General features: G+C 44.8%; 1 protein-coding gene across 4 annotated transcripts in view; it reads right to left on the minus strand.

Moving 5' to 3' along the window:
• Positions 1 to 905: 905 nt before the first annotated feature.
• The window catches only part of PDGFRA (platelet derived growth factor receptor alpha), a 43678-nt gene continuing 32230 nt past the window's right edge, over positions 906 to 12353 (minus strand). For all 4 annotated transcript variants that reach the window (XM_046655833.1, XM_046655836.1, XM_046655834.1 and 1 more), the window contains exons 20-23: positions 11047 to 11146; positions 10823 to 10928; positions 9292 to 9533; positions 906 to 4039 (exon numbers count right to left, since the gene is read on the minus strand). In XM_046655833.1, the coding sequence (XP_046511789.1) occupies positions 3892 to 4039; positions 9292 to 9533; positions 10823 to 10928; positions 11047 to 11146 (596 nt within the window). In that variant the 3' untranslated portion in view covers positions 906 to 3891. The remainder of the gene's footprint in view (positions 4040 to 9291; positions 9534 to 10822; positions 10929 to 11046; positions 11147 to 12353) is intronic.

Genomic DNA, 12353 nt, shown 5'->3' on the forward strand with positions numbered 1-12353 from the left:
GCTCCGCTTCAGCAGCCTGGGGTTCACAGGTTCGGATTCTGGGAGCAGACCTATACTCCCCTGAGCAAGTCATGCTGTGGTGGCATCCCACGTACAAAATAGAGGGAGATTGGCAAAGACGTCAGCTCAGGGACAATCATCCTCAAGCAAAAAGAGGAAGATTGGGAACAGATGTTGGCTTAGAGCCAATCTTCCTCACCCTTCCTCCCCAAAAAATATTTAAAAAAAAGAAAAGAAAAAGTACATTACAAAGCATTACATAAAGTACAATCCCATTTAGGTAAAATATGAAGTAAAAATAGAGATGTGTGTATATGCATATAAGCGGATGCACAGAGAGGGGGCCGAAAGGATAAAAGAACACACACTAAATGCTGCAGTGCAGCCTCTGGGAAATGGGACAGGGGCAGCAAAGAAGAAGAGATGGTGGAAAAGGCGTTTAACCTTTTATTTTAGGAACTTCTACAATGTTTGAGTGCTGTCCAGAGTAAATGCAGTCTCGTATGTCTTCTGAAGGGGAGAAAAACACCACACAATAAAACGCTATTATAACAAACAAACTAAATGATAGGATCAAAGATGAGCCAAGAGCCAGTCATCCTTTAAGTCAAATGCTGGGTCTGAAAACGAACTAGCTCAAATAAATAAGACAGAGTCCTCCTGGAATGCTGCTAACAAAATAAATTGAATAGGATTGCTTTAATCTATACGATCCAACTAAAGACAAAAATCCTGGAACCTTAGCATAACTTTAAATTATATATATATATCTCATTTATTGAAATATAAAGATCTTCATTTACACGTTTTAAAACAAAAACACGAACAGGAGTATTTGTAATACATTTTGTATCGTAGACCCTTCCTATCGAGTTAGTTCTTCTCACACATTTACCACACCACTGTTTTGGGAACACTTACGTAGTTTTCTCTTTATTATTTCTAAAATATAAATTTTGGACATTCAAAAGTGCAACAGTTAATGTGCCTGTGGGGAATATCACAGTTAAAAAAATATAAACAAAGGCAGTGATACAGCTTGTCATAAACGTTTTGGCAGTATTCTCCAAGTCTATATAGAAATACATATATACACATTGATGTATAACATCATTTTATCTTACGTCCCTCTTCACAAAAATAGGACCACTTTGTACAGATTGGCAGACCACATTTTTAAGGACATCATTGATCATTTAAAAAGTCACAAATTGGGTTTCTCAGGCCAGCTTTGATTGTCTTCATAAAAATAGAAAGCAGGAAGGATTGGCAAATTTTCATCCGGGGGCTTTGCAGGAGGCCAAAAACGAAACGAATCTGTGATGCATTGAAAACACTGTTTAAAAAAAAATGCAGGGGCCACCTGGTGGCATAGTGGTTAAGTTTGCATGCTCTGCTTTGCCCAAGGTTCGCTGGTTCGGATCCTGGGCGTGGACCTACACACCGCTCAGCAAGCCATGCTGTGGTGGCATCCCACATACAAAACAGAGGAAGATTGGCACAGATGTCGGCTCAGGGCCAATCTTCCTCACCTCCAAAAGAAAAAAAAATGCAGTCACATACAAACTCAGGTGGGGGCATTCATTAGGACTGGAACCTGCTGGTCTGAGAATTTTCATCCAGCCTCATGATGTCACACAAGACTCAAAAGAACATCAAAATGCAAAGCACCAAGAAAAGAAGGCTGTACATGGGAGAGTGAGTGGTAAATAGAATGCTCGAGCTGTGATTCTAGAAACACATATGTATTTCAAGTCTAATTGGTTCTACAGAACCTAGTCAGGTTTTCTTTTTTAATTGGCCAATCTGGCTCAGTCTTCACACTTACTATGAAAAACATGGATAAGAAATTCGGGGCTTGCATTGAGATTACACCAGTAGGTAGTCAAGTACCTTGTTATTGCTTCTCCATCTTCCAGAGCATCACCTGCCAGGAGCACATACAGTGATTGCAGTAATCATGCCCATGTTTCATTCATATGGTGTCAGCAATTTTAAGCCATACTGCAAAGAATGCCAATGAGCTCACACCAACCAGCGTGACAGTTTAGATGGATGCAACAATTTGTCCTCCCATTAACACCAAAATTTCAGTAAAACTTTTAAATTTTTTTCACCCAAAGATTGACCTGGTTACACAGAGACTCAGCACACAGAAGTGCATCCTTTGTGTTCATGCCTTTTCCGGGGGAGGAGGGCAAGTTCAGTTCCCCCATTCAGAGAGAAGCAGTGTCTTTACTTTTAGAAGACCTGCCAAACCAAGATTTAGCTTTCCCAGCCTCAGCTAAGACTGGAAAGTTCAATTAAGGGTAGCAATTGCTAGATAGATAGCGTTAAATGTCACTGACCCAGCGCCAAGGATTCAAATGGTAGGTTTCCTATATGGTTGACTTCCAGCCCAGTTCCACATTTCAAATTATTTTTTTCCCATGGCAACTTCCTGTAACCCAAGCTGGTGTTTCCCAAACCTGGCTGATCAGAACAGGCAGGGAGTTTATAAAAACATAGGTTTCTGCTCCCCACCAGACCTAATGATTCGGAATCTTTGGGATGGGGACCTAGGATCTGGGGAATCTGGTTGCCAGTTACATTTGGGAACCAAGGATCCAGGCTCACGCACACACAGCCTCCACTAAACAATGCCTTTATAGTCTCAGGGTTTCAAACTACTCCTCTTTGGGGTAAGAGATGAAGGAAGGCAGCTGATGTGCAGGGCATCCTTCCAACTCTTGTAGGGCTTGTAGAATTTAAAAACTATGTATGTTGGGGCCCACCAAAGTTCTCACTAGGCATGAAAAAACCTCTGCAAATCCAGTCTTTCTGCTGATGACCATATTTTCCATTGGTAACAACATGAGAAGTCCTGTTAGGCATAGGCCTGCCTTTCTATTGAGAACGTTTAGGATTTAGGGGGTTGGTTTGCTTTTCGAATCCCATTACTTCAGAGGGCAGTTGATTGTTTAGTACAAGGGACTAGGGAACCTACTCAGTACACAGTTAAAAATTCTGACTTCCTGGAAGACACTACTTTTACTTTGTTCTCTATGTTCAACTAAATTTAATCCACTAAAGCTATTACCATATTTTATAGAGAAACATATGTTATTTAATATAAATGTCAAAAACTGTCAAACTTGTCACCTACTTAGTAAGGATTTTTAAAAATTGTGCTTTCTCTGTAGGGAAAACGTGTTACATATTATACATTTAGCATTACTGATAACAGTAGTATTATTATAAACATAGATTATAGTATAAAAATGAGTTGCTGGGCTTCTAAATGACCCAAATCTATCAAATGAGTTCGGTTAATTGTTATCTTTTATCCTTTAACACTAAAAAAAAAGGAAAATGCTATAGTACCAGTACCTTTTAAGGTTCAAAAGTGGTTTTGCATGTACTTCATAAAAAATTTCAACAGCAGCTGACACCAGGTTTCAAGCGGGAAGTACATGGATGGGTTGAGTGGTCTTTCAGAAGTCCAGAGAAGACAGTTAATACAAATCTAAACACGCCCTTGGTTAGAGTTATTTACATAATTACAATGCTGGAGTTTTGTTGCAGTAAAAAATGTGTATGTTGGAATCTTACCAATGCCCTTGAAACACAAAGTTCGTCTTCCACGGCCTATTATTTCCTTGTCCGTCTACTTCCAAACTTCACACACCGCTGAGATGCTACTAAAGCACCGCCAAGAGACAGTGCTGAAAAAGTTCACTCCAAAATATCTCATCCATTCGTATTTAGAAGGCTCCCTGAGGCCCTTGGCTGGGAACTTCTCTTTACACGTCATCCAAGTCCTCCTCTGAAACTCTGCACTGCAGTAAAGTGGTTTTCATGAAAGGATCCAAGGTGGCTCCAGAGGTGGAAGGTACCCCCTGAATCTGCCAGTTACAGGAAGCTGTCCTCCACCAGGTCTGAGGAGTCTATGCCAATGTCGTCCATCATGTCGATGTCCTCAATGGTCTCATCCTCTCTCTTAATGAAGGTAGAACTGCTGGAACCTGTCTCGATGGCACTCTCTTCAGAGGTCTGCGAGCTGGAGGAGGGAGAGAATAGGAAAGCTTATGGCCCACGCACAGACCAACTAGACCACGGTGGCGTTTCTAAGGTGGCCCCCCAAAGGCAAAGGAGCTCTTCCTGTAAGATCCTTTGGCTTTCAAATTCAGTCTACTTAGTTGGGCAAGATTCTGCCACCAAGTCAGACAGCTACTCATCATCCGTTGCACTGCAGAGGTCCACATGGAAAACCCAGATCCACAGGTCATCTCCACACTTCAGCTTTCCTTCTCTTCTGCCAAATTTTTCATCGAAGTTGCTAACAGGCTGCAACAATCTCTACTTTCCCTACTGAATCCTAATGGGAGAGAAAATCAGCAATGCCCGATCAAAAGGGCATGTGAAGACTCCTTACTTACTAGACTAGTGGCTGAGAAGGTGCATTCTAGAGTCAGAAAGCCTTAGGTCTGAAATGGTCCACCACTTACTAGCTGTGGGACTTCACACAAGTCACTGAACCCCATGAACTCTATAAAATGGAATGACAGTAATGCTTGACAATTTTCCTGTCTGTCAGGGTGATTCAATAAGGTAAGAACCATAAAGCACTGAGCACAGCGCCTAGAACATAATAAGAGCTCAATAAATGTTAGCTATTATTATTCAAACTCTTACCTGAATTTAAATAGGGCCTGGATATTAGATGATGTCAGGGGATAGTTGTTCATTTGCTTACGTGTGATCATGCTATTATGGTTATGAAGGGGAGTATCCTTATTCCAACAAAATGTGTGCTGGAGTTTCAAATGATTTAGTAAGGAAAAAAAAGTATGAGAGTGTGTGTGTGTGAGTGATACACCCATTATATCTTACAGCAAATGTGACAACTGCTCAATCTACATGGTAGATGTATTCTCTCAATTTTTCTCAATACTTAAAATTTTTCACAAAAATTTTTGGAACATAATCTTCCCGAAAGTCTCTAGCCTGTCACAACTCCCTGTGTCTTCTACCTTCTCTGAACTCCTACTGTCTTATTGTTATCTTGCCTTGTACTGATACATTTTTTTTTTTTGCTGAGAAACATTCAAGCTAACATTTCTTGCCAAACTTCCTCTCTCTTTTCCTTCTCCCCAAAGCCCCAGTATATAGTTGTATATTCTATTTGTAGGTCCTTCTAGTTCTTCTATGTGAGCTGCCACCACAGCACGGCTACTGACAGACATGTGGTGTGGTTCTGCACTCGGGAACCGAACCTGGGCCACCAAAGCGGAGCACACTGAACTTAGCCACTAGGCCACCAGGGCTGGCTCGAGTGCTACATTTTTATGTATATCTTTTTGCTCCAAGCAGAGCATCATCTGCTGACAGGCAGGACTATGCTTCTCCTCCTCACTATGAGGCTGTAGCACTGGGCTATATACATAGCACATAAACTACACTGTTGGCTGGCCAGCCAGAGGAAGGAATCTTGTGCCCACATACCAAACAGGGGCTCTCAGCCCTTGCAGTTGTTTCCTGCCTATCAGGCCAGGCCTGATTCCTCAGCCTTTCTCTCCTCCTCTCCATTCAGTTTCCAAGCAGAGGACTGAACCCGGCCAAGTAGAAGCCTACAGGAAACAGCCTGCTGCCACCCACCCCAAGGCCCCTGTGGCTCAGAGAGCTCTTAGAACCTACAGGGCTACTGAACTGAGGTTTCCCTTCACAACCCCACAGACTCGGCCCTTCCCTGTGATGGAGCTTTTGCCTGAGTTCCTGGTTTGTATTCCACTCTACCCCTGACTTACACCCTGGTCATGGAGCCTCCTTGTGAACCCTAGTCCACTTGGCTCCTCTTTTTTTTTTCTGATTTTTCTCCCCAAATCGCCCCCCCAGTACATAGTTGTATATTTTAGTTGTGGGTCCTTCTAGTTGTGGCATGTGGGATGCCACCTCAGTGTGACCTGATGAGCGGTGCCATGTCCGTGCCCAGGATCCGAACCAGCAAAATGCTGGGCCGCCAAAGTGGAGCACTCGACTTAACCACTTGGCCACAGGGCCGGCCCCTTGGCTCCTCTTGAGAACTGTCTAGTCCTAAGAGCCCCTCTCCCCAGGAGGCCAGACCTGGTTCTTGGGGTCCTGGCCAATGGCTGGAGGCCTGAGTCAACCATTGGATATTGACCCCAACCCAGCTAGGACCTGCGTTTATGACACTTCCTTGGATGCTGTGATTTGAACTGCTGGTCCTCTCCTTGGGGGCGAGTTCTACAGCTGAGTCCTACAGTAGAGTCAGTCCCCCTGGCACTCACCTCCTGGGCCTGGCATACTTCTCTCTCTGTCAGTCCATCTCATAGAGAAAAGACAGGGGTGTGGGTACAGAAGAAGCTGACTTCCACCGAGACGAGCACCAGATCATCCTTGCTGCTTGTCAGGATTCGCAGTGGGTCCTACAGCTGATGACTGGGCCTACTTCTGGTTCCTGAGCCACAGTGCCCACCTTGTAGCCTGGAGCTTGGCTTCTGATAGGTTCTGACCTGGCACCACCAAGCCCTCTACAGCAAGGCCCCGCCTTCCTCACGCCTAGTCCTCTCCCAAGACCAAGCAACCTGAGGCTGAGGAGAGGGCTCCTCTGGACCACCATGCCGACTCCTCCTAGCCTGCCTAGACCCAGAGCATCCCAGCTCCAGGCTTCCCCTCACTTTTATGAGCTGAACTGTGCCCCCACCCCCAAATTCATAAGCTGAGGCCCTAAACTCCAATGGGACTATATTCAGAGATATGGCCATTAAGGAGGTAATTAAGGTTAAATGAAGTCACTAAAACGGGTCCCTAATCCCATAGGACTGATATCTTTATAAGAAGAGGAAGAGACACCAGGGATGCACACACAGAAAAAAGCCGTGTGAGGACACAGCAGGGAGGCGGCCATCTGCAAGCCAGGACAGAGGCACTAGAGAAACCAAACCTGCCAACCCCTTGATCTTGGGCTTCCAGCTTCCAGAACTGTGAGACAATAATTTTCTATCATTTAGTGCCCCCAGTCTGTGGTCTTGTGTTATGGCAGCGGCCCAAGCTACGACACTCACCATGCTCAGCCCGCCTGTCGGGGCCACAGTCCCCCCTGACCTGGTGTAGTCATTTGGGACATACCTTTTACAAGTCAAAGATCAGACGTACCACCCTTTCAGGAGTTCTCTTCCTCTAATACAACAACTACCTATCAACTAAAATTGTTCTCTCTGTGGAAGATGTATCAAATTCTGCACTCCAGCCTTGTGTACCCCTAGAAAAGTTCTGAGGACCCTTCTTATGTTATTTATCCCAATGTGACTTTCTAACTTTATTTAGAAGCAGAACTCTTTTTCACAACTGAAATATTATTCAGAGCCCACAAATACAAAGAAACCAAATGGATGGCAGATGTGGGCTTGAGCGCTCGGAGACCACTGCTCAGCCTTCTCCCATCCCCATGCAGTTCTACCACAGATCCCCAAACTTGGAGAAAGACTGTTGCATAAGGAATATAAGCATATTTTATAAACTGTCCTGAGCAAAGGATAATTAGATAGGTAAGTCATACAGGCCACTTTGCCCTATCTCCAAATCTCATAACACATCCCCAAAAAACAAAAACAAAAAAATCCTTGTACTTTTAAAATTACCTGGTGCATACAAATAAAGGCTGTCTATACCTTACACCTAAATTGGTTGAGAGAGGTCACAGCTCTAAGCCTCCAAAATAATAATGCAACGTGCCTAAATAATTGTATGTAGTCAACTGAACAACTGAAGAAGAAGAGAAAACAACATCCTAGACAAAGAGGGAAAATAAGAGACTCATAAGCAACTTGGACCTTGAACCTGGACCTTGAACCAGGGGACCTTAAACCTATCACCTTCTCCTGCCTCTGTTTCAAGGCTATGCAGAGAGCAGGGAATTGGGGCATGGTCTCCATCTGGACCACGTAAACCAATGGTTCTAGTCTTGGCTGTGCATTAGCAACACCTGGGTAATAAATTAACACATCTAGATAATGATCACCAGTGATTGTCAATGTCACAAAAAGACAAGAGTAGGGACCTCCTGATGGAAGTACACAACACCATCTCTGAAGCACGCCTGCCAAAAATCCAAACTGAGTCAGATCAAGCCTCTAGACCAACTACCAGTTTACGACAAATACAGGAGACAGAAGCATGTGATAAACCACACTACGAGATGCAACCAGCAAAATTCTGAATGTGGGAATTCTAGAGGCAGACACTCTGGGTTCTTCACAAATAACACGTAAGAGGGCAAAAAAGAGGCATGACGAACTTAGAGAGACCTATCAACCAAATGCAACATGTGACTCTTATTTGGGTCTTGAATAGAAGAAACCAAATGTAAAATAATATTTGTGAGAGAATCATGGAAACTTGAACACTGACTGGATATCTGATGCTTTTAATGATTTATTGTCATTTTTGAGGGTGAGATAATGGTATTGTAGACATTTTTAATAACTTTTTAACTGTAGCTATTTTTAAAATAGAGCCCTTATCTTTTAGAGATATACACTGGAATGTCCATGGATGAAAGGATATGACGTCTAGGATTGCTTCAAAATAATCTAGAGCGGGCAGGGGAGGAGGAGTAGATGTGATCATGCATGCAGATCAGCCATGAATTCATAAACACTGAAACTGAGTGACACATTGCCTGACAGTTCACTATACTTCTTGAATTGTGCATGTTAGAAAACTTCCACAATACAAAGTTAAAAAGAAAGAAAGAACAAATCAGCCAGGGAGCGCTTGGGCCCCACTCCCCGAGATTCTAATTCGTGGGTCTGGGTAAAGTTTGTAGATCAGTAGTTTTTAAATCTCCCCAGGTGATTCCAGCTTGCAGCTAAGGTGAAGAACCACTGAGGTAGCATCAAATAGCCCGGTCCAGCCTCTCTCTCAACTTTCTCCTCAGTTTGATGACTGACTAAGAAAACAGCAAGAGAGGCTTCTATTATCTCAACCACAGCTGCTCTGTCAGTTTGATCAAATTATCTGAGGACTTATCTGAGGTCAAAGATTCTTCACCAGGGAAGCATGTCCCTCCCCACCCTACACCTCCCTCAGGCCCAGGGGGCACATAATAGAATCATCTGGGAAGCATTTTCAAAACTGAACTGACCCCTTGGGGATTGGTCTGCCCACTCCCCTAGAACAGATCCATCACCAGGGGAGCCTCATTGTCTGCAGCCATGGCCCCTCTCCTTTGGGGTGCTGGGGGAGGCACAGGTGAGCACCATGGGAAGCTGAGGTTGTGCCCACACCTACCTGTGTCTGTTCCTCTTGCCCAGGTCTTCCTCCTCCGGAACAGGGTCGATGTCCGGCAGAGGGATGATGTAGCCACTGTCCGCACTCAACCTCTGCTCGTCGAGGCCACCCTCCCAGTCCTTCAGCTTGTCTTCCTCATTTTTGTAGGTGACGCCAATGTAGGCGTTGTCAGAGTCCACGCGCATGCGTGCCACGGCGGGATGATCGCTCTTCAGGAAGTCCAGGTGAATCCTTTCATAACTCTGCAAACGTTCATGTCACATAGTTAATCAAGCATTATTGACCAAACTGCAAAAAAGAATACAGGTGCTCAGAACTTACTATTTTTTAACTGTCTGTGTTTTCAAACTACCTCACAGATATGGGATTTAGACACCTGAGGGTGTGTCAGATGTCAACTGTTCCTAGAGATGTGGAACATGAAAAAAGGACCACCAAAGGCAGAGATCTCCTGCTGGTAGATCTTAAGATACCAAGAGCCCCTTCTCCAAGTCAGTAGCTACAGCTGTGCCCCATACATACACACTCCCTGCTCTGGGACTAGCACCGACCCTCCGGCCCCCATCACACCATCTCTCCAGGGCTTGGATGGGCCCCGATAAGAGATGACAAGGACTTCCACTGGGAACAGCACACCTGAAGCCTTCCTGATCCTTAAACATTGGAGAAATCGAACTCAAAACTTAGAGACCTTTGATCTAAAAAGGTCTGCATTTCCAACAATAGTTCTAGTCTCTTCCCATCAACACATCTTCACCAACCAGAGTATCTGTGACTGACCTACAGTTAATTTCCTCCTGCCTCCTCACTGCCTCACGTATGGACTTGTAATGGGCAGTGAGATAATCAACGGACAAAAGTATTTAAGTTCCACTTCAGCGTGCAACCTCCTAGCCCTGTTCCTCCTTGAGAAGAAAGAGAAGCAATAAGGATGAAATGTCTACACAGTGAAGAACCTGAATCTAAGAAGTTGAGTTTATTATACAAGTGCATCTGGGCTTCCTTCTCAGCATCTCCACAGGAAGTTGTTTCATTCATTAACATATCCTGCTTGGTTCCATGAAATTACATTTGTTTCCTTTGAACAATGCTTCCTATTCCACAAAAAAACCAGCTGGAGCCACAGATAACAGCTGAGGTTGTTCCTTCCAGTCAGCTGGTAAAAGCCAATTTTGCATGGATTTAAGGGCATTCAAATTAGAGATTTAATGGCTGTGGATGCCCTGAGACTTCCAACTGCACAGTCGCTTCAGATACTCAAACATCTGGAGACTAAAGTGCTTCCAGGTGTTGCACACTTCAGATGAAACGGGAGCCCTGCGGGCAGGGGAGGGTTTTCATTCATCATCACTACCAGGGGCCCGCGGGGCCCTCCGTGAAGCCCGGCCACTGGATCACACAATCTTTATCCTCCTTTGAAAATGTTCTTTTAAAACAGTGTTGAACAATGCTTCTCACTGGCTTAACTACCAGCTACTATCTTCTCTCTTTGTCCATTCCTTTCCACCCATCTTAAGAGGCCCAGACAAACCTTTTTATATTGTCCAGGCAGCAGATTCTCCACGATCTCACTCAGGTGGTAAAAGGAGGGCCTCTTCTCCGGCTCACTGTTCCAGCACTTCACCATGATCTCATAGCTGGAGAAGAGCACAACTCAGAGTGGGTGCAGGGAGGAGCGTCAGGGGACCCCCACCCCCAACTACCACAGACCCACTGGGCATAACCATAAGCCCCACGGGATGGGGAGGGGCTCACACTTCACTGGTGGCATGGTCAGGCTTGGCCATCCGGTACCCACTCTTGATCTTATTGTAGAAAGTAGAATCCACCATCATGCCAGGGTAGGGTGTGCCACCTGGAAGCCAAAGAAGAAAACCCCCAGGATTAACGTGTGTGGGACACCATGGAAACACTTGGGGTCATACAGCACCTTTAGAAAACGTTTGTGGATCCCCACCCTGAAGTAGTGATTTTTTCTTGGAAACTAAGTGTTATCATCCTCTTGATTTCACAGCCTGCCCAGATCTTAAATTTAACCAGGACTTCTAAGTTGGTCAAGACCAGGCACCCTAGGCAAAAATTCTACGTCTTTAGAAAAAGATAGAAGCGTTTTTCAATGTTTCTGACAATTGGATCTACACATACAAACCAAAAGAGAAAAGCAAGAGAAATTCTGAATCAGAGGCCAAAAGAGTCATTTTCACCAGAAATGCTCAAACAATTAAAGCAAAAGTCAAAGTTGGGGTCTGAAATGTCTAGATAATTCTCTGCTCTTAAGGGAGTGTGAGACTCAGTGAAGGCACACACTGGGCTGACCCATGTGACATCCATGGAGAGAGAGCTAGGACAGAAAAAGGAGACCAGGCAGGGAGGACCTTCACTATCACATCAGGATGACAGTAAATTCATGAAATAGTTCACATTTTTATGGTCAAAGCCAAGTCAAGTTTAGTTTCCTCTCTAAAGCCTTCCAAAACTAGTCCAGGACTCCTTTCTCCTTCCTCTGGACTCCCGCTACAATTTTAAATTAGGACCACACAGTGTATCACTAAGTATGTAAGTCTCATCTCCCCAGATGAACTGTCTGCAGGTCAGGGTCCTAATTCACCCCTCTCTTCGGGCCCTCGCCTGGCAGCATGGGGCACCTGTGTTGTTTAGTACCTGGTGACTGACTGAATGAATGAATGAATGAATGGGAGCTTTCTCTCCTCCAGAATGATGACCAGGAAGGAGAGTCACGCCCTTTTCTTCCCCACACTAGTTTCACGTGAGCGTGATCACCATAAGGTGAGGGGGTGGGCAGCTCTGCACTGGTGAACCCATTAACCCAAAGTCCAAGATGAAAGAGCAGCTGGTGTGTGGATGTCAACAGGAGCATTTCCAGTGGGAGAAAGTCACTCTAGCATAGCCCAAAGGAGAGGGAGGGCAAAGGCTAGGGGTGAGGGCACAGCCCCCCAAGACCCCCATCTCAGTCCGCATGGGCACACCCCAGACATCACGAGAGTACAATGTGTGACATAAATCGGCTGCAGCACACTTGCGTCACACCGGGTATTTTCACA

The sequence above is a fragment of the Equus quagga genome, chromosome 3 (assembly GCF_021613505.1).
Source record: "Equus quagga isolate Etosha38 chromosome 3, UCLA_HA_Equagga_1.0, whole genome shotgun sequence".
In the NCBI taxonomy this organism is placed as follows: domain Eukaryota; kingdom Metazoa; phylum Chordata; class Mammalia; order Perissodactyla; family Equidae; genus Equus; species Equus quagga.